Below are 21,064 nucleotides of genomic sequence, written 5' to 3'. Positions count from 1 at the left end.
CTACTGTCCTGGAAGAGGGCAGAATGGTCAACTGGAGGCTGTCTCTGATCTGAGGGGTAAGTTTTGGTGGGAGAGTCCGGACTGAAAGCAGCTGGTATAGGTGTCGCTAGGTGTAGTGGAACATGGGATTGTGAGACATCTCGTCCGACTGTCAATAAACAGAACCACCCACAGTCTTTGTCGAGTGGAGGACGGTCCACATGTTGGACCAATCTCAATAGACTTTACCATGCTATCCACTTTGCGCTGGTGAATTTCATGTCCGACCCGCTCACGCGTACGAAAGGCCCAGCATTACCTGCTGCAGACAGGTACACTTCAGCCTGCTCTTTTCGAAGATGCCAAAGACGATGCTGTCTGTATTCTGTCTTAAGGAGAAAGCAGAGACAGTGCAAACACACATATTCAGCATGTGGACTACACAAGGAGGGTTGCCCTTGGTTTCAGCCACAAGCCACTCGTCCGATATCAACCCCAGTGGCCAATGGCAACTCCAAGACGCGATATTCAGGTACAAGCCCTAGGTGGATAGATCATGGCCCAATCGGGGCTGTCAGCGCTCTACAGTCACAAAGACATCCATCGCCTTGCGGCCACTGACAACTGCCATTCCCCTGATGGTTCTCTGGAACAGCCTTGAGTTACCTAGCTGACGTACTTCCTGGACCCATCCCACTCATCCAACCCAGGGCAGGCCCATTTTGACCCCATGGATGTTCTAGACCATATTGAGGGCACTGGTGGCCCTGGCCCTGGCCGAGGGAAGAGTTTGCCCCGAGAACGAGGTTATATATTGAGCGCTGGGCTCCCATCTCTATCCTCCATCTCATCCATCGTTTGACCATCGTCTCTCACTTTCTTTTCCCAGTCCTTCTTTTGTTGTTTGCTGTTGTGCTTCCAACTACCCACATTCCCTTCACCTGTTACACCAGTGTAACGACTTCACTCTCTTCTTCTCTCCGTCAAACTCTTCACTCGCTCGACGCGAATCCACTTTCTTCAATCAGGATGCAGTTCTCCAAGTCCTTCATGCTGCTGGCAGCCCTCACCACCGGCGCCCTCGCCCTCCCCCAGAAGCGCGACTGGAACACCGCCGGCTTCGGCGCCAGCACCGCCAGCAGCGGCAGCGATGTCACCTACCAGGGCAACGTCGGCAACCCCTGGGGCAGCAACATCATCGAGGTCTCCAGCAGCGACGCCGCCTCCTACAAATACACCCTCGAGATCACCGGCCAGAACTCCGAGCCCTGGCAGATCGTCTTCTGGAACAAGTACGGCCCCGACGGCCTGATGGACGGCTGGTTCGGCAACTCCGCCCTCACCCTTACCCTCAACGCCGGCGAGACCAAGTACGTCGCCTTCGACGACGACACCAATGGTGGCTTCGCCGCCGGCCCCGGCTCCGTGCCCACGGCCAACGGCGAGTGGGCCAGCACCTGGGGCGAGTTCGACTTTGGCAGCACCACCAACGGCGGCTGGTCGGGCTTTGATGTGTCGGCCATTGTCGCGCAGAACACCGGCCAGACCGTGCAGGGCATGCAGATGTGCGACAAGGCGAGCGGCGTCTGCTCGACTATCACCCCCAACGCGGCTACCGTCGACAACGCGTACACGACTGCTGAGACGGATATTGGTGGCATTGGTGGGAACATCTCCGGCGGTGGTCAGGTCCAGCTCACGGCTGTTATTGATTACCAGGGGTAAATGTGTGAATGAATTGTATGAATGAGGTTTTGATAGACATGAAAATGAAATATCCAATTGTTTAGGCATATTCTCAGAGTAGTTGGTCGTTCAATTGTAGGTTGTATGGAGTATACGGAGTAGTTTCAACTGGGCAGAAGACCATCACTGTGGCCGAGTATCTGTCATAACCCTGTAACCCAGTCTGAGAATCTAGGTGTTCCATTAGTTGTCTCGATGTATGATAGTTCATGTGTCCTTCATACTCATTGGCCCCTAAGTCAATCATACTGACCGTCGTCGGACCCGAAAATCATCGGACATGGCAATCTTGGCACTCCGAAAAGCAGCATTCATCGGACTCAGCATACAATATCGTGGACATTGTACATAATTACCTCCGCGATGACGTTCTATAGAGTGTATGTAGACAGTATTTAAAGCCGTTCCCAGCCACAGCAGACATACTCCCATCACATCACACAGGAACCACTACGACGACTCCTCCCACAAAGATGACAGTCTGGATCATCACAGGAACCTCCTCCGGCTTTGGCAGCGAGTTCGTCAAGCAGGCCCTCGCCCGCGGCGACAAAGTCATCGCCACGGCCCGCACCGTCTCCAAGATCCCCCACATGAAAGAAGCCGGGGCGGCCGTCCTGTCGCTTGACGTGACAGCGCCGCAGGCAGATCTGGAAGCCAAGGCCGCCGAGGCCATCGCCATATACGGCCAGATTGATATCTTGGTGAATAACGCTGCGTACGTGCAGTTTGGGACCCTCGAGCATCTAGGGTGCGTCTCCCGTCGATATACATAATGCTTCTTGTCGGAGACATGCTGACTGCGCGCTCGCAGGGACAACTACGCAAAGCAATTCACCACCAACGTCTTCGGCACCATCAACGTCACCCGCGCGTTCCTCCCGCACTTCCGGGCGCGAAAGGCCGGCACGATCGTGAATGTCGGGTCCATGGCTGCGTGGGAGACGTATCCCACCGTGGGCGCATACTCGGCGTCCAAAGCGGCGATGCGCTGTAAGAATGTCCCATATCGGCTTTTCCTGAACACATTGTTAACATATTGCTGATATAAACCAGACGCGACCGACGCCCTGGCCCAAGAGGTGTCGCATCTCGGGATCAAGACCCTCCTCGTCGAACCGGGGTACTTCCGCACCGAGTTGCTGAGCTCGCAGAACAGCGCGTTTGTCGAGACGAGCATCCCGGACTACAGGGCGCTGACGGAGGCGACCTTTGCCCAGTTCCGCGCGACGCACGGCCAGCAGCCGGGGGATCCGGTCAAGGGCGTGGCGCGGATTATCGATGTGGTGAAGGGGGAGAATGGAGCGGCCGGGAAAGAGTGGCCGAAGGAGCTTGTGCTGGGGTCGGATGCTGTTGCGACGATCCGGAAGAAGTGCTGGGATATGTTGAGGTTGTTGGAGGAGTGGGAGGAGTTTTCGTCTGGGACGGATCTATAGGGATTGTTGATATCGCTTTCGAATGGTCATCACAAGAGTGCATCGTGGCTCATGCAACCCATGCCTATATATAAACGAGCATCATTCAATACGTACCGGTAGAACAACTCAGCACACATCAATTCTCCACGGTGACGCGGTATATGATCCCACACCCACGGAACCTGTCCGATAAACTCTCCAACAACCGAAACACAATCCAGACCCACAGCCTCATATAAAACACATCGCATGCCCCTCACTGCCCCTCATCTCGCTGACCGACAGCTCCGACAGCCCCGTCAACATGGTGTACACAATCGTCGTCCGTAAGTGCATCCGACAGCACTCCCTACGCACCACCAATGCTCACCGCGACAGATCTCCGCGCAAAGCCCGACCCGGAATGCATCTCGAAGCTGCACGCGAAGCTGCTCGAGGCGTCGGCCGTCTACTCCAAAGATAAGGAGACGCTGTCGTGGTTTGTCATGCAGTCCGTCCACGACAAGCAGGACTTCTGCATCGTCGAGCGCTACCTCAACGAGGGCTCGCAGAAGTATCACCTCGAGAACCCGTACTGGAAGACGTTCGATCCGTATGTGATCCCGTTGCTGGAGAAGGAGATGGATTTGAGGCGGTTTGAGGAGTTGGTTGAGGGCGAGAAGAGGGAATAAGCGGGAGTATGATGTACGGTATATGATGTGGATGTTGACGAGATACGAATGTCAACACAGTTTGTACACAGATCTCTAGCTTCAGAATGCGTCGAATACAGATGATCTCCGCGTGACCTATTTCTGGATGGGTGAATTGCTTCTGCTGGACAAGGCGCTAATTGCTGACGACCCCGCCATATCTCGCTCAGGACATCTTCGTGCCCAATTCACTCCTCAAGACGCTCAACACTCAGCCATGGATGACTGGAAGGAAGACGACTGGTGGTCTCAGTCTTTAAAGAAGAATACAGCCCATAGGCAAGCGGCGCACGGAAAATTCAATGCCCTGCCCGTCGAGCCCAGTCTCTGCGATGTCTGTAAATCCATCGACTTTGGATACCTCTTTTTTGGTGACCCCGCCACCGGATACCGAAGAGACAGGAAAGAAACGCTCTCTCTAGGGAGCCTACCGAGTGTCTCACAAAGAGCCTCTGACGGATGCCCGTTCTGCAGAGACATTGCCATTCCCACTGCGCAGACGCTCCTGGAACGTTTGAGACAGTCCGGAAAGACAGTCACCCCAGATCGCGTGTCTGTCCAGTTCAGTGTGAACGACATCCGGCTCTCGCGCGATGTGCCCCGCCTACATCGGTCGAATGGACTGTACATGGGGGTGGCCCTGCACAGGCAGAGCGTCGGATGTGACGCCAGCACAGTCGAAGATGAAAAGGATATAGAGCCACCGATATGTTTGATGGACCACGAATTGTCAACATATAGGGAGTTGAAGCCTCTGGTCGAGCTAGAGGATTGCAAGAAATGGCTGCAGGGGTGCTGCGACCAGCACGATCGGTGCAACCAAATACAGGAGCCTCGTTTTGACAACCCACGGTTCAAATTGATCGACGTGCAACGCCGGCGCATTGTCCAGACCGGATCGCAGCAGGAACCTCGATACGCGACCTTGAGTTATGTTTGGGGACCTGTCACCAACATGTGGACGTTGACGGACCGCATGGAATGGATGGAGGACGGGGAAGGCATGCGTTACTGTGTGCTTCCGGACCAGCTGCCGCAGACCATTGAAGACGCCATACGCGTGACGCACGGTCTAGACCTACCGTACTTATGGGTGGACGCCGTCTGCATTATACAGAACGACGCGGACGACAAGCAGGCGCAGATCGGGGCCATGTACCATATCTACGCGGAAGCGCATGTCAACATCGTGGCGGCGTCCGGAGAGAACGCACATTCAGGGCTTCCCGGCGTCAGCCTTCCTCGCCCATTGCCCGGGAGCAAGAGCGTTCGGATCCGACAAGGCGTGTCTGTCGGAATCCCACAACCGCCTCTGACAAAACACCTCCAGGACAGCAAGTGGCGGACCCGAGCGTGGACCTATCAAGAGCTGATCCTGTCGCGACGCAGCCTGTTCTTCACAGAGCGGGAGGCATTCTGGTACTGTGGATTCAGCCTTCACAAGGAATCGGCCGTCTACGGCGGCGAGGGCGAGGAGGACTACGGCTGGGGCGACGGAGACGCGGATCTCATCGGCAACGCGTCCGTCATGAGGGCGAAAATGGACCGAGAACCAGACATGCTTGGTAAGATGTATGTAGCAGCCGTGGAGGAGTACACAGTCCGCCAGCTGTCATATCAGAGCGACGGCCTCAACGCATTCTACGGGATGTCGACCTACTTCAGTCGCTTGTTCCAGTGCGAGATGATATACGGATGTCCGAAATGGATGCTGGTCGAGTGTTTGAAATGGAGTTCGCCTTTGCTTGGTCCTGACTGCTGGCCCGAACGACGACAGCTGGACGACGGTCCCTTATTCCCGTCCTGGGCGTGGGTGGCGTGGAAATGTGCCGTGAATGTCGAATTGAGGTCGTCGTATTTCTGGGGCTCCCAGATCAAGATCTTGGAGCCCTCGTGCTTTGCCCCCATCCCGTATACCCCAGCTCTACGGCAGGAGTTTGCCGTGGAACAAGTTGATAACGAGGAACACCTCAGTGGGATTCTGCCTGTCGTCACGAAGATGGGTCGTTGCCAGCTCGTGGGGCTGGATTTGCAAGGATTCGCCGACATCTACACTCTCGATGGATCATACATGGGCGACTGTGATGTCCGCGGATGTCTGGAGCTCGAAGAGGACCAACGTCTCGACGCACACGTGATACAGCTCATGATACGGCACCGCAAGGGCCAAGCATCCCACTGCTCGGCGATGGTCGTGCGGCTACACGCATGGCCGCCAGGCAGCGGAATTGCAGAAGAGCTGGCCGAGCAGGCGCTGACCGCCACTTCGTTCCCAGCCACTGCTCGCCAGATGTATACTGCAGAGCACGAGCCGCAGCACAAGGAGCCGCCGTGTCCACCGGGCCTCGCAATCTCCGACTCAGTCAGGGGCATCGGTCCAGGCCAATTCGTTCTCGCAACGCGTCTAGGCACCGCACGCCTCGAGGCAGCCGTATGGGAGCGCGCGGATCTTGCGGACACGGTGGTGTTTCTGGGATAAGCCGATGACGCTCTGAAAATCGTATATCAGATCGGACTCCACACCCTTATGCACATAATAATACACTCGGGAATCTCGGCCGATCATCCCATCCCGATTGCGCCCCGCTTCGCACACTGCCCCTAAAACACGCGAGAGCCACTGAGACAACTGTATGACCGGCCATAACGTTATGGCTTCATGTGATCGGACAGATATCAGCCCGAATGGGCGGAAAGGATCACCGGCGAAGGATGCGGTCTCATCGTTTGCCTAATCCGGACAGGCCCCTTTGGCCTCGGCAGAACTGCTGTCCGACCCACTGCGGCCCTCGATGACTCTTCTCGACCCAGTCGCCGTCAGGGCATTACGGACCTCGTCTGCTGATAGTCTCAGGCTTACGCTTACCGATTCCCCGCTGAGATCGGGCCTTTGCGTGTATCCGAGCGAATTCTGTTAAATATCCCCCTTTGCCCTGTCAGCTTGACACTTCCCCTGTCGATATAATCACCGGCCCACGCGAGCAGCAGCAGCGGCGATCTATATTCGCAAATATTAACATCATGCAGACGGATCAGGGCCATTTCTCGGTGGCTGCCCTCGGGGTGGCCGTCGTTGTCGTCTTCTACGTGCTGAACGTGCTGCAGCGCAAATGGAAGCAGGCTCGTTTCATCAAAGAAAACCGCTGCGAATCCGTCGCCCTCTCCACGGAAAGTCGTCTGTTCGGCATCAATCAGCTGCGCGAGAACGTCGACGCGGCCAAGAGCCACCGATTCCTCACCCTCACGGAGCAGCGATTCCAGCGCTACGGGTACACATTCCGTGCGAAGCGGTTCGCCACCTCCTTTGTCAACACCTGCGAGCCCCTGAACATCAAAACCGTCCTGTCGCTCAAGTTCAAGGACTACAGCCTGGGCGGCCGCATCGACACCTTTGGCCCGTTGCTGGGTCATGGCATCTTCACGGCGGACGGCGAGCACTGGGCGCAGTCGCGGGCGATGGTGCGCCCCAATTTCGTCAAGGAGCAAGTCGCCGACCTGGAGAAGTTCGAGGAGCTCATGCAGGGCCTGCTGGAGCTGATCCCGACGGACGGATCGACGGTTGACCTGCAGGATCTGTTCTTCTGCTACACGATCGATTCCGCGACGGAGTTCCTCTTCGGCCACAGCGTGCAGAGCCTGCAGAAGCGCCTGTCGGGCGTGTCGCTCGACGAGAACGATTTCGCCTCCGCCTTCAACTACGCCCAGGACGCCATCGCCCACAAAGCCCGTCTCGGCTTCCTGCGCCGCTTTGTGCGCGACCCCAAGGCCGACCACGCCAACCGAGTGTGCCACGAGCTCGTCGAGCAGTTTGTCGACAAGGCGCTGAAGTACCGCGAACACTACGACGAGGAGAAGGCCGAGGGAGACGAGGCGAAGCGCGCGCGGTATCTCTTCCTGCAGGGGCTGGCCAAGCAGACGGGCGATCGGGACCGCATCCGCGACGAGCTCATGAACATCCTCCTCGCCGGCCGCGACACCACCGCGTCGCTTCTGAGCAACATGTTCTTCATGCTGGCGCGAAACCCGGAGATCTGGAACAAGCTGCGCGAGGAGGTTGCGACGCTTGAGGGCCGCGCCCCCACCTACGAGCAGCTGCGCAACCTGACCTATCTGAAGTACTGTCTGAACGAATGTAAGTCACCGTCCCCGATTTCCCTGCCGTATATTGCAAGATCTAACTTGACTTAGCCCTCCGTCTGCACCCCGTCGTCCCGATCAACTCGCGTCGAGCTATCAGGGACACCGTCCTGCCGCTCGGCGGCGGCCCCGACGGCAAATCCCCCGTCTTCGTGCCTCAAGGTACCATCGTGACCTACAGCGTGTGGGCGATGCACCGTCGTGAGGATCTGTATGGCCCCGACGCCAGCGAGTTCCGCCCGGAGCGCTGGGCCGACCTGCGTCCGGGCTGGGAGTATCTGCCGTTCAACGGCGGCCCGCGCATCTGCGTCGGACAGCAGTATGCCCTGACTGAGGCGGGCTACGTGACGGTCCGTCTGGCGCAGCAGTTTACGACCCTGGAGAGCCGCGATCCCGGTCCGTGGGAGGAGGGTCTGACGCTGACGCTGTGCTCGCGCAACGGCACCAAGGTCAGTCTGCGGCGGTAGGCGTTGGATGGGATGGGGATGGGAGTGTTATGGACGAGTTATGACCACCATTAATTGTAAACTACCCTCTTCACTTAATCATTATCTCGGCTATATGTTGCGCCTCTACGGGCCTGTTTCTTGGGAGCATTCTTCAGAGTGTATTTCCACCATTCATCCCCAATACCAAGACGCTTAATGTTCTCTCCCGCCTGCCAAGCTGCGCAGGGGTGTGCATGGCATACGCGACGGCGCGAATTCCTCCGTCAAGCAGAGACGCTCGATGATAATTTCTCCGTGAGTCTTGGCTGTGCAGATAACCGGCGAGGTCCCTCTACGCCCGAGATACAAGCCGAAGAATATAAAGCAGCGCCGAGCTGCTATGGTTAGCTCTCCATCGCAAGCAGACTACGACTTCAGCATGAAGCTCGCCCCAATCGCCCTCTCCCTCGCCCTCGCGGCGACCACGCATGCCGCCGCCAACTACACCGAGTGGATGGCCGAGTCCTTCCTCTCGTACCCGGTCAGCTTCTCGCGCAACTACGCCAACGGCGTGCTCTACGCCGGCCTCGAGCTCGCCTACAACAAGACCGGCAACCCGGCGCTCCTCTCCTTCATCCAGTCGCACATCGACGCCGTCGTCGACGACAATGGCACCCTCCTCAACTACCCCGGCGACAAGCTGTCCCTCGACGACATCCGCATCGGCATCAACCTGCTCAACCTGTGGACGCGCACGGGCGAGGAAAAGTACAAGATCGCCGCCGACACGCTGCGCGCGCAGATCGACATCACGCCGCGCAACGCCGAGGGCGGCTTCTGGCACCGCAAGCCCACCTACCCGAACCAGATGTGGCTGGACGGCATCTACATGGCGTCGAACTTTTACGCCCGCTACACGAAGTGGTTCCAGCCGGAGAACCGCACCGCCTGGGACGACATCATGCTGCAGTACGACCTGATCGAGAAGCACTGTCGCGATAACTCGTCCGGGTTGTTGGTGCACGGGTACGATGGGAGCGGGGTGGCCGTGTGGGCTGGTGCGTTTTTCCCTTACCCCTCGATCCATATCTATATCTTCATCTTCGGAGGCGTTCGCTCAGGTAAATGATACTGACGTCGCGAGACAGACCCCGTCACCGGCGCAGCACCGCACGTCTGGGACCGCGCCGTCGGCTGGTACTTCATGTCGCTCGTCGACCTCCTCGACGACTTCCCGCGGTCGCACCCGGGCTGGCAGCGGAGTCTGACCCGGTTCCGGTCGCTCGCGTACGCGCTGAAGAAGGCGCAGGACGCGGCCGGCGGGTGGTACCTCGTCATGGACGAGCCGTACCCGCGCGACCCGCGCAACTACATCGAGAGCAGCGGCAGCGCCATGTTCACGTACGGCTTCCTCAAGGGCATGCGCATGGGGTATCTTGCGCGGCGGGATTTCCAGCGCATGACGACCAGGGCGTATGGGCTGCTGAGGGAGGAGTTTGTGTCGCGCAATGCGAACGGGACGATCAATTTTGAGGGCACTGTCGAGGTGGGCAGTCTGAGCAGCAATGGGAGTTTCGAGGTGAGTGTTCCGTTTCTTTTCTCAGGGGTTGTTCGGAGCTGACGCGTGCAGTATTATATCTCGGTGCCCCTTGTGCAGAATGATTATAAGGGGGCTGGGCCGTTCATGTATGCGGCGTATGAAGCTGAGGCGTATTGAGTGGGCATAGGAGTAGATGTAGACGCCTAGATTAGATTCTTCCACTGCATTGTCCATCCCATGGTGTGTTGTGTGTGCTGTAGATGCTGTAGATGATGTCAGACGAAAGTCGTAGGTGGTACATTGCGTCATTATCAAGCGGCTATATAACCCGCTGACATCCAGACGTGGCGGTGAATTCCATTCAATCCGACTGGAACTGTCGCACACCCAACATCCGCACTGCGTTAGATCCGATCATCATGCCCAACCCCAACTCCGACAAGATCTCGGACCAGTACACGGTCACAGAGGAGCGCATCAACCAGGTCATGGACAGGATGAACGAATCGGCCGAGCGGAGCACCCAGCCCCAGAGCAAGCTGTTCGGCCAGTTCCATGCCCTCAAGGGCTCCGCCGTTGCGGCCATTGGCAATGTGACTGGCTGGGAGGCCTGGCAGACGGCCGGCAAGACGGAGCATGAAGAGGGCCAGCGCGAGTATGAGAGTGCGGAGGCGTGGTGGCCTACCGAGTGATTGGTGCTGTCCTTGTCCTTTGTGCTGAGACGGTCGGCTGATTGTTGACAGCATCTAATGGCGTCTTGGTTGGATGGTGACGGTAGCTGTGCTGTGCTAGTGTATACTCCGTACTTCATCGCGGAATAGAAACGTCCGTGTCATTGAGCGATCCGTAGACGTCCAGTAGAGGATGAGACCGCCATTCCGCCGTCGAGCTGGTCGACGTATGAAACTCTGCCTGACACTGTACCGCATGGTCCTGCTGAAACCGGCGTTCAGCTGATCCTCTCCTGGTCGGCATTGCAGCGTCTACCGCGGAACCGGAGAAATGTCCTGATTGAGTTCTAGAAATCGTCAGTCAAAGCCATGCCGGTGCGTGCATGATCGTCACTGTCCAGCACATGTCGGTCACGAGGTCAGTAGTCTATCATACTTGCTGCGATATCCCAGCGCGCAATGCGATATGCCCAGCAACCCCATGCCATAGCCGTATCCACACGAATGGCGGCGCATTACCGACCTCGCGCGACGCACAATGAGGTAATACTCCTCATTTTCCTGGCGGGATACGTCGGCTGATAGGGATCCGGACCTGCGATTGCATCAGAATGCCGTGTTTGAAAGGCCCCAGCTGCAGGACCATCCAGGGTCCGTGACGAACGGGGTAATGAGAGGTTGATTCGGCGGGCAGGGCACGGTGTCAGTCGCGACAACCGGATAAGCATCCGGCAAACAAAGAAGCTCGCCCGCCAGTTAGCCAGCAGCCGTGACGATGGGACAAAGTACATCCTTCGTTGATAATCAAACCACTGGAATGGCTCCGTCTCTCCTGTCATATGATTCCGTGCATCCGGAGCGAACAGCTCCTCCGTCAAGAGCCATTAGGGTGCAATTTCGGCTCCCATCCCATCAGTTCCGGGACGATCCTGTCCGACCATTTGCTCAAAGGAGAAGGCTGCGAGATCCTTCCGCTGGGAGAGTTCGGCGATGGCGGTGTAGCTGCTGCTGCTGCCGCGGGTTGGGGCCGTGAAAGATGATCGGTCATAGTGGCGGTGAAAGGACGGTGGGCCCTAAATATAACCATTGTCCTAGCCCTACTGCATAATCATCGATTCCAGCGTCGTGCAAGATCCGCGGAACACAGCCGGCTGCTCCCCGATTGGATCTGTTAATTTGGCGATGGGGGATGTGCTTTTGCTGGTTTTTTCCCCCTCCTCCTCTTGATCGCCTACGACGGGAGTCAGATGGCAGGCTAACGGGTATGTCAGTTGCCCACGAGATAACACGTCTAATAAGCGGTGACTGGTAGAGTCTCTGCTGGTTCCAGTCACAAAGAAAGAAAATCGCTGTTTGGCCTTTAGATACATCCATGTTGCGATGCCTCCGTGTCGCCTGATGCCGCCCCAGGTTCCAACCACAGCACCCGGAGTACCCGGAGTACATACCGATCAGCATCGCGACAGCCCCATAACTGAGACGGAATTTCCATGGAAGAAACGGCCCACCACCCTACCCAACCGATCGGTGCCCAAGAAGCCCGCTATCGACTGCCCCTAAACGCTCGGAGACTTGCCAGTCCAATCACACCGGCCCCTATCCATCCCGGGAGTCTGTCACACAGGCTACACATGCGAACTACGTGTTCGGCAGAGGTCATTAGTGAATTGCAAGCCGGTCCATCGTCATTCGACGGGGGTATTCCGGCGCAGCGGGTCATCCCTCCCCCTACGGAATGCAAGGGAAGGTAATAGAGAACACATCATGGACGAGTTATACTCCGAGGTGGGAACAGGCCCCAGTGAAACGGCTGCATGGTGTCAACCGGAACGGCTGATGTCTCTGCTACCGATGTGTCAAGAGGCCTGGGAGGGTGTCTTGAACCGTGCATGGATGCGTCTACCGCGGCTAATAAATAGCAGGCCAGACGCCCTGAGGTTGAGCTGCATTGAATCTTAACTTTGGCTTTGGATCTGAGACTGCAGTTCTATATCTCTCTATCTCTCTATCTCTATCTCCGTCTCCATCTCCATCTATACTCGTGTTTGTCAGGCTCGGAACTTGCACACGAAGCAACAAGCAACGCAACAACATATTGCAACCATGGACAAGACTGTCACCAACGGCACCACCCCCAGCAAGGACGCCGCTCCGGACCTCGCTGCCTATCAGGCCCAGTGGACCAAGATTCACAATGAGACCATCCGTCAGATCGAGCGTGTGAGAGGTGAGCAGCTTTCAAAGGGAGGTTGCGTCTGGATAGTCTACTAACATCTTCAAGAACAAGAACAACACATGCGAAGCACCCAGCAGCTGCCAAAATCGTCGCGATCATCCTCTGTCAACTGACATCGAGTCCGGACTACTACGACACGCATCATGATTGCATTGAGCTACATGTCGGAGACTCTACCATGTTAGCCTGGCGTTTTGTTTTCTCCCTTCTATTACTCGCGAGCATATGGCTAGTTGGCGCACCGGGCGTGGAATCGGCTATACCAGGGTGATTTTATGGTCTGTTTGAGATTGTTTGACAGCATGTTGTCTATTGAGCATTCACTTCTTTACTTTCTTTCGTAGCATTGTGTGGTAGCATTGCGTGCCTGTCAGCATTTGGGATAAAGAAGTACGATGATTAGCCTGCATTGTCGGACTTGACACAGTTCCCCGGCGAGTTGACTACATCCTCTGCTTCGGCCGAATCATGTCAACCAGTAGGTTAGAACTCGATCTATCGGCTTGCGGCTGCGGTCCTAAATTTACTTAAGCTACCGTCCGATACAGGGATACAGGGTATTGGAGTGCTGATCGTTCCTAGGTAACTTTTTAGGTGTCTACATACAAAGGAAAGACATCACCCGATCCACCTACAGTACCATACAGTATAGAGTCATATAGAGCCACAGCTGACCTGTCGGTATGAACAAACCTCGAACTACCTACAAATCCATCCAAAGACCAAATTTGTGACCGCCAGACCCCGAATCCTCGCCGACTCCTGTACAGCAAGTGGAGCCGAAACAAAGGAAATGAACTCCGTATGACCCAGTCACTCGATCACTCGATGCATCGTCCACCGCGGCTCGATAGAACGCAGCTGCATAGTCTAGAATTGTTCTTTGACTCTAGCCCCATCCACACGGGTCACTGCCGATCTGTAGAATTTTCAACTGAAACCCTGTCCATACCCAGTATAGAATGGATCCTGCTCCATTCATCTCCCTACTTTACTCATCCCTTTGACCGGAACGTTCCCCGGCTGTGGAGCCTGTCAAGGCCAATTTCTGTGTCTTGCTACCTCAGTTCTGATATTCAGGTTATCCCGTTCTGGTGGAGCATTCGCCTATTCTTAGGCGGCGATCCACCGGAAGCTGTTCCGTCTGCTCCACGTCAACAAAGGAGCAAAAGTACTTGCGATTGCCGGGTGTACTGTCTCAACGCGATTTAAGGCTATGCAGGACGTGATCCTCGGTGCCGGTTGCCTGGTCGCACCATAAGCTTATTTCTAATGGTGGTGTCGACTATTGCGTGGTGTATGAGACTACCGTATGATGATCAAACATCGGACATCAGACATCAGGCTGTAAATTCATCGTCTACGTGGCTCATGGCTTGTCGGCACAAGAAAACACTCTAGACCGCTCTGTCTTGTCCCAGGGACAATCCACTCTCCGGTAGTCGTCCACCTGTACGGAGTACTCCGTATACCGGTTTCAATCGATCCACAACAGCGCATCCGGGACCTCGGCGAGCTGCAGGCTAGACGGATCCAAAACAATGGATTGGGTCTTGCGGAGCCTCTATTAATATCAGGTGTGTTATATCGTACCCACTCTATAGCAGAGCATATGTGGCTGACCACGCCACAGTCGGTCTAGGCATCATTCTCTGCAAGACAACTACGTACTAGGTGGCCTTACATCCATCTGATGGGTTTCACGCTTTCGACAGCCTTGCAAGATCATGTACACAAAACAAGGCATTCATATGCAATTCCAGCACAACAGGTACAATTTACTCGGCGATTCACACCGGCAGATCTAAATTCGAGCAGACAACTTGGCCACCGTATCCTTCAGAACATGGTCATGCCGCCGAGTCTTGCTGCGCACACTCTCGCCCTGCTGCGGCGTCACATACCGCGCCTCAACAGCCGGGTTATACCCCAAGCGACACGCCCGACTAATCTCCTCGTCCGACACCGGCGCATTCTTCCCCCCATCCGCCCGCTTATACACCGTGACCACCACCGCACCCCCAAGCCCCAGGTTATGCTGCAGCGCAACATCCACCCCCTCGACGAGCCGGTTATTCGCCCACCCGCGCAGCTGCCAGGTTAGCTCCGCGCACTGCGCCACGCCCGTCGCACCCAGTGGATGGCCCTTCGAGATCAGCCCGCCAGACGGGTTGACCACCACCTTGCCGCCGTAGGTGATGTCGCCGCGGCGCACCATCTCGTGCGCCTTGCCGGGCTCCGAGAACCCGAGCCCGTCGAGGAGGATCAGCTCGTTCGCCGAGAAGCAGTCGTGCAGCTCGCACACCCTGATGTCCTGCGCCGTGACGCCGGCTTCGCCCAGCGCCGCCGCCGCCGCCCGCTTCGTCATGTCGAACCCGATCAGGTCGATCGCGCTGCGCGAGTACACCGCCGGCGTGTCGGTCTGCAGCGACTGGCCGGCGATCAGGACTGCCTGCGAGCGCAGGTGCGGGCGCGCGGCGAGGAACCGCTCCGACACGAGCACGGCGGCCGCAGCGCCGTCGCTGGTCGGGCTGCACTGCAGCTTGGTGAGGGGCGCGTAGATGGTGGTTGAGTTGAGGACTTCGTCGAGGGTGTATGCGGTGCGGAACTGCGAGTACGGGTTGCGCTGGGAGTGCTCGTGGGACACGCGCGCGATCTCGGCAAAGTCCTCCGCTTTGGCGCCGTACCTGCGTCCTTATTAGCCATACACTGACTAAACCATGGGAAAGGAGGAAGGGGGGAGGGCTAGTACTTCTGCATATACTCGCGTCCGGCGTTGCCGAAATACTGCGCATTGCGCGGGCTGGGATGCTTGCCGAAGGTCTCCTCCATCAGGGCCGTCGACGGGCCGACCGAGCTGGGCCGGTCGTCCCACACGCTCTTGATGGCGCCGGGGCGCATCTGCTCGAAGCCCACGACGAGGATGCAGTCTGCGGCGCCGCGCTGGATCATGGTGCGGGCCAGGTACAGGCCGGTCGAGCCGGTGGCGCAGGCGTTGTTGGTGTTGAAAATGGGGATGGAGGTGAGCCCGAACTGGTAGAAGATCCGCTGGCCGAGACACGAGTCGCCGTAGCAGTAGCAGGCGACGCCGGTTTGGACGTCGTCGTAGGTGATCTGGGCGTCTAACATGGCTTTAACGCCGGCTTCGTAGCCTAGCTCGGGGTATTCGCGCGTGCGACGGGGCTTGAGGAACTCGGTCATGCCTACGCCGAGGACGTAGGTGGGGGTTGTTGGGGAGGTCATGGTGCTGTATGCTGCAGTGTAGAGGGACACTGTCGCTGATGAATGGCAATGGCTGAGGTATTGTTCTATGTAGTCCAGAAGTATATATGCAGCGTTGGTCTTGTCCGAGGTAAGTAGGGTCCGAGGCTGTCGGCTGAGTGATCCTGCGGGGGTAGTCGATCTAGAACTAGATGTAGTATTCGCTTAAATGTACCTAGTAGCTACTGTGCATTATAGTATTCATTGTAGTAAATGAATAAAAGTTGCTGTGTTATAGTTCATTCTATCCCAACATGGTGTATATATGCGGCATTCTCCAACTTCCAAATAAACCAGATTTTTAGTTGATTCGGATCATAAAGCCTTCTTGACTTGTTTGCCCCTCCAATACAGCCCATAACCTCATCAATGCATCACACCTTCATGGTCCAGTCCCATTTATAGTCCAGACATGCCCACCGTGCAGTCAAAAATAGCAGCATGGACACGCAAAGAACGCATCCAAGCTAGACTACCACAATCTGAGCGCCCACCCTTTCCAGCATCTCTCCTCCAATCGGTATACAGATCAGCGTCCTGTAGTATTTTAGAGCCAGATACCCTATGAGTCGTTACAGGGATCAACTTACGCAAAACTAACCAGGCAGTAGCACGTCCCAAACCGCATTCCAATCTCTTTTGCGGGTGACACTTGACGAATGCACACTGGGGCAAGACTGATGAACGACCCCGAGCACATCCCGTATATAGCGCTAAACGCGTAGAGTGCTGCCATAGAATGGCTGAACGGGTACAGGATGACGAAGATCGCAAACACGGCGGATGTAATGAGCACGATGAGGACGTTCAATCGTCCATATCTGTCGCCAATGCGGCCTGCGATCAGTCGTCCGACACAGGAGCAGCTTTCACGAATATTAGCATGATCTTCGATGCGAGGTTGCCACCACCTACACATTCAGAACAGCGATGAGATTGACACTCGTGTTAACGCTGAATCCTTGTTTCACCACGTAGGTCGGGAAGAGACCGATGAGGGCGAACACTTCAAGCTCAAGACCTAATCCAGTCATTCCAGTCAATACAATGCAGTCTCACCCTCGCCTCGACTTACAGAAAATCCCCACACTCAGCCACGTAAACCGCGCATCCTTGAAACACCGGATATCAATCGCCGACTTGAGCTTCTTGCCCTTCGGCAGTCGCGACTTGACCAGGAACGAGCCCAGCCCACACGCGAACATGATCACAAACGCAAGAATCCTCATCCCCCATTTGAACCCCAGCTTCGAGAACGTCCCCTTCAGCACATACGGGAACACCACACCGCCCAAGCCCGCGCCGGCCATGGCCGTCCCCAGGGCCATGCCCGCGCGCACCTGGAACCAGTGCGGCACGCAGGACATGCCCACCGTGCTGACCAGCGCACCGCCGATGCCCGCCGCGAACCCGAAGCACAGCAGAAAGTGCCAGTACCGCGTGCATTCCGCGGTGAGGAACAGGCTGGCGGTGTACAGACCCGAACCCGCGATGACCAGTTCTTTGGGGCCGTACGCATCGAACAGCGGTCCAACGAAGACCCCCAGACCCAGCGAGATGAACACGAACACTCCCGAGATCCAGCCGACGTCGCGACTGGAGTAGTCGGAGAGCTGGTGGGTCTCCAGGTAGGACTGTAGCACGCCGACCGAGTTCATCAGGCCGTAGGTTGCCATGAGGAGGAGGAAGGACCCGAGGACGACCAGCCACGAGCGCATCCCGCCATCGGGGAAGCTCTCGTTTGTGTCGGAGCGCCGTGCCTGGCTCATGTCGGTGTCTGCCATGAGATGGGTGCCGCTTTCGTTTCGGGTGTTGCCCCGTGAGGCCATCACCATCTCGATGTCCGGCGCGTGGCCGCCGTCGGTGCCAGACCCAGAGCAGACATTTTGCGAGTGCCTCTGCGAGGTATCCATATGTGGAAGCGCAGTGAAGCGGTCGTTGGCTGGTCAACGAGTATGGGCCTGCGGGAGGGGAGCGCAGAATGGTCGAACTTGCTCGTTTCTTCTCGGGCTGTTTGGACGATGTTAGGTAGATATAGATCCCTCCCAGGCGGGGTCCCAAAGCGGCATCTCAATGACTCATGAAAAAGCAACGATTCCTTGTCTGGAACAACTACTCTGCGGGGACACTTCTCCATATACGGCAAAGATATTTCTCGGGTCCAGCATCCGATTGGCAATCAACGCCGTCCGTACCGGAGACACGAGCAATCGGCGTTGTTACAGCGGTGACTCTTTAAGATCTAGACTGTCCGATCATTGCCGAGAGCTTTAGGGCACAGTAGGTGATGAGAAGCTCGGGTGTTCCGCAAGTAGTTCGGATCAGCCTCCGAGGGAGAAACGGCGCACCATGTGGACATCCCATGGCCCCGTGGACAGCCATACTGAAGGAAATATAGAGGACTTGTCTTCAATGTAGGAGTCATCCCCGTAAGAACGCAGATTGAACTATGTATCGACAGCTACCTGCCTCCAGTCCCTTTTCCTGCTTATTTTATTCCCGGACCTTGCAAAAAGTCTGCGCAATCGCGCTCCGCTGGAGCCGGCCGACCTACTGGAAACGCAATTATACGGAACATATCTTGGCTAATGGAAGGCGTCTATATGTAGATATTAGCATAATACTCTACTGGTGTGCTTAGATATATGCACAGAGATTCCTGGTTTTGCAATCGAAGGGCTGGTATACCTACTTATTAATCGATACTATAGGGGATTGCTATGTATTTATATCTTCAGATATTCCAAACTAGTGTTTGTTTAAATTGAGATACTCTATGATCAGTTGGTTTAGAAATATATATTCCACAAAGTATAATAGTAACTGAATCGTAGTTGGTGTCCCGCCATATAATCGTCTAGAACTTCGCTAAGAAAAATACCTCAACCATGCGTGCAGGTCTGAGCAATATCTCATGGATGGATGGACATCTCAATATCATGAGAGTAGGGCGGTGTTGATCCCTTCTCACGGGGCGAAAGGGTGGATCGTTCCGAGCGCCCCTCCAGATCGTCACACTCGCTCAGTCCTGATTCTGTCATCTCCCCGCCAGCGACACCCCAAACGATGGAACACCTGTTCAAAGCCTTCCTACGCGTACAGCGTGGCTTCGATGCGGCTTCTGCTCTGTTAGAGACGTTCAACGCCTTCGAGAATAACCCCGCCGCCCTCAGTTCCGAAGATCGCATTCGGCTGCTGGATCTTCCCCCTCGCTCAGTCCAGGATGACAACATTGCTGCTGTCAGCTCACTTACCAAGGCGGAACTCATTCAGAAGGCAATAGAATCGCCCAAGGAGCTCACCAGAGAGGAAGATTACCTGATCCAGGAGCGCTTTTGGACTTACATGACCGACGATGAATTCAACGTTCATTACGAAGCTCTGGCGGCCTTAAGTGAGATGTCAGTAGATTACTGCAATGAAGTGGAAGAGCGCCTGCGGCGATTTCAACGACTTCTCTACGAGGAGCGTGAAGATGAGGCCTTCGAGAGCGTGATGAAGCAGCTGTCAGAGGATGGGAAGGCCGCAACCCAGGCCTACGAACAGAGCCAAAGGGAGATATTGGACACGGTGTTCGAGAAAGGGAAACCCTGGCTGCGCCAATTATGGGAGGAGGACCAGGGCAAAAAGCCTTGGGGATTGGCGGTATTCGAGAACCCGCGATTCACGGCGGACCGTCGACGCGACCTGTACATCGCCGAGCAGCGAGAAACATTCAACCTGTCGCGCGGTGCCATCTATGCCCAGGGAAAGATTGGAGACACCTGGAGGCTGGAGAATCCTGCCTGGCCTGCTGAAATCGTCACCGGCGACGAAGGCTTTGCGGCCATCGTGGAGGGACTGCGCCGGAAGTTCAAGGAGCTGCGGGCGCAGCCACCTGGCTGGCAACGCTTGTACCCGAGATACGAAATCGATCCCATATATGGAGCCCCCACAGAGGAGGAACTAAAACAAGGCCATGGCCTATCCGATGGGATCCTCCACAATGCGTTCTTATATTTAGACCAGGAAGCTGCGGAATCGGTTCTCTTCTCCTGGGGGCGTATTGACGAGATGTGGATCTGGGCGATTGATCCAGACTATGAGCCAAGAGACCATACCACCAGTGGTTATCGAGGGTATCTCCGTGTCCGTCTACGGCAGCTTATGGATAACTTCTACGTTGCTCGGCGCTGGCATGCGCAGGAGTTGTCGATGGAGGACTTGTGGCACGCGGCGCAAAAGGACCCTAAAAACGGCTCCTTCATATCTACGAAAGATGAGGAGATTTTCAGCAGTCAGCCTGGCTTGTATACTCGTACCAAGCAGCGAGACTTTCCGGTTCCATCGAGTTGACAGAGATCCTCAAGGATGGCTCTAGTTACTTATTCCCACTGCACCGCAATCCATTACTCCCCTGCGATACCATTGAAGACAGGTGCGTATACCCTCAGTCCCGACCCTTGATGTCTTTGTGCTAACTTGATACCGCAATAGGTCTTTCCAAACTGACCAGAGCGCATGGAAAAGTTTCAATCACGATGGGAGAAGCGTGTTAACAACTCTGCCAGGCAGACCATACGACGTCGTTTGAACCAGATCGCCAATGTCTATGGGCCTTTGAGGAAGAGCCGCATGCCATGAATGAGAGCCTTGGCCACGCGCACGATGAGGCAGAGGGCAGATTTGGAGAGTAGTTTCAACACCGACTTGCGCTTTTAGTCTGAAAAGACTGGCTAGTCGTCAGAAGGTATGTATAGAATATTGATACTCACCAATACTAATGTCGAAGCTCCAAAAGAGAAGACGAGTTGGATTGTTCATTCGATTATGTGAGGTCCTCTGTAGGTGTGGTCAAGTAGACGAAAAACTAGGCCTTAATACGTAGGTAAAGAGCCTGAGCGTCTGACAATTAATAACGTCGGCCAGGATCAAATGGCTGCGTGCAAAAGGAGGTGCTTTTGGTATGTCAGGTAC

The 21,064-nt window shown here is 55.9% G+C and overlaps 9 protein-coding genes across 9 annotated transcripts; 7 read left to right on the top strand and 2 right to left on the bottom strand.

The window, feature by feature from the left end:
• Positions 1–1,008: 1,008 nt before the first annotated feature.
• On the top strand, positions 1,009–1,704 carry ATEG_02897 (putative allergen; the record flags this gene model as incomplete). The annotated part of the gene is made up of 1 exon (XM_001212075.1): positions 1,009–1,704. One exon carries the CDS (start codon positions 1,009–1,011, stop codon positions 1,702–1,704), a length of 696 nt encoding a protein of 231 aa, XP_001212075.1.
• Positions 1,705–2,198: 494 nt separating this feature from the next.
• ATEG_02896 (SDR family oxidoreductase) lies at positions 2,199–3,161 on the top strand (the record flags this gene model as incomplete). The annotated part of the gene is made up of 3 exons (XM_001212074.1): positions 2,199–2,476; positions 2,540–2,718; positions 2,782–3,161. The coding sequence occupies 3 exons, from the start codon at positions 2,199–2,201 to the stop codon at positions 3,159–3,161; spliced, it is 837 nt and encodes a 278-aa protein (XP_001212074.1).
• Positions 3,162–3,447: 286 nt separating this feature from the next.
• Positions 3,448–3,814, top strand: ATEG_02895 (putative quinol monooxygenase; the record flags this gene model as incomplete). The annotated part of the gene is made up of 2 exons (XM_001212073.1): positions 3,448–3,469; positions 3,522–3,814. The coding sequence occupies 2 exons, from the start codon at positions 3,448–3,450 to the stop codon at positions 3,812–3,814; spliced, it is 315 nt and encodes a 104-aa protein (XP_001212073.1).
• Positions 3,815–3,941: 127 nt separating this feature from the next.
• ATEG_02894 (HET domain-containing protein) lies at positions 3,942–6,314 on the top strand (the record flags this gene model as incomplete). The annotated part of the gene is made up of 1 exon (XM_001212072.1): positions 3,942–6,314. The coding sequence occupies one exon, from the start codon at positions 3,942–3,944 to the stop codon at positions 6,312–6,314; it is 2,373 nt and encodes a 790-aa protein (XP_001212072.1).
• Positions 6,315–6,856: 542 nt separating this feature from the next.
• On the top strand, positions 6,857–8,439 carry ATEG_02893 (cytochrome P450; the record flags this gene model as incomplete). Its single annotated transcript, XM_001212071.1, has 2 exons — positions 6,857–7,967; positions 8,024–8,439. The coding sequence occupies 2 exons, from the start codon at positions 6,857–6,859 to the stop codon at positions 8,437–8,439; spliced, it is 1,527 nt and encodes a 508-aa protein (XP_001212071.1).
• A 400-nt stretch (positions 8,440–8,839) lies between these two features.
• On the top strand, positions 8,840–10,632 carry ATEG_02892 (glycoside hydrolase family 88/105 protein; the record flags this gene model as incomplete). The annotated part of the gene is made up of 4 exons (XM_001212070.1): positions 8,840–9,521; positions 9,567–9,979; positions 10,210–10,228; positions 10,283–10,632. The coding sequence occupies 4 exons, from the start codon at positions 8,840–8,842 to the stop codon at positions 10,630–10,632; spliced, it is 1,464 nt and encodes a 487-aa protein (XP_001212070.1).
• A 4,019-nt stretch (positions 10,633–14,651) lies between these two features.
• ATEG_02891 (nonspecific lipid-transfer protein, mitochondrial precursor) lies at positions 14,652–16,090 on the bottom strand (the record flags this gene model as incomplete). The annotated part of the gene is made up of 2 exons (XM_001212069.1): positions 14,652–15,534; positions 15,612–16,090. 2 exons carry the CDS (start codon positions 16,088–16,090, stop codon positions 14,652–14,654), a joined length of 1,362 nt encoding a protein of 453 aa, XP_001212069.1.
• Positions 16,091–16,694: 604 nt separating this feature from the next.
• Positions 16,695–18,021, bottom strand: ATEG_02890 (uncharacterized protein; the record flags this gene model as incomplete). The annotated part of the gene is made up of 3 exons (XM_001212068.1): positions 16,695–16,974; positions 17,024–17,129; positions 17,184–18,021. 3 exons carry the CDS (start codon positions 18,019–18,021, stop codon positions 16,695–16,697), a joined length of 1,224 nt encoding a protein of 407 aa, XP_001212068.1.
• A 1,153-nt stretch (positions 18,022–19,174) lies between these two features.
• ATEG_02889 (uncharacterized protein) lies at positions 19,175–20,731 on the top strand (the record flags this gene model as incomplete). The annotated part of the gene is made up of 3 exons (XM_001212067.1): positions 19,175–20,384; positions 20,417–20,525; positions 20,659–20,731. 3 exons carry the CDS (start codon positions 19,175–19,177, stop codon positions 20,729–20,731), a joined length of 1,392 nt encoding a protein of 463 aa, XP_001212067.1.
• Between the last annotated feature and the right edge of the window lie 333 nt (positions 20,732–21,064).

Source organism: Aspergillus terreus, genomic scaffold (genome assembly GCF_000149615.1).
Source record: "Aspergillus terreus NIH2624 scaffold_4 genomic scaffold, whole genome shotgun sequence".
NCBI classification, from domain to species: Eukaryota; Fungi; Ascomycota; class Eurotiomycetes; order Eurotiales; family Aspergillaceae; genus Aspergillus; species Aspergillus terreus.
The sequence above is the reverse complement of the archived record's forward strand: the minus strand, read 5'-3'. Positions and strand labels throughout refer to the sequence as shown.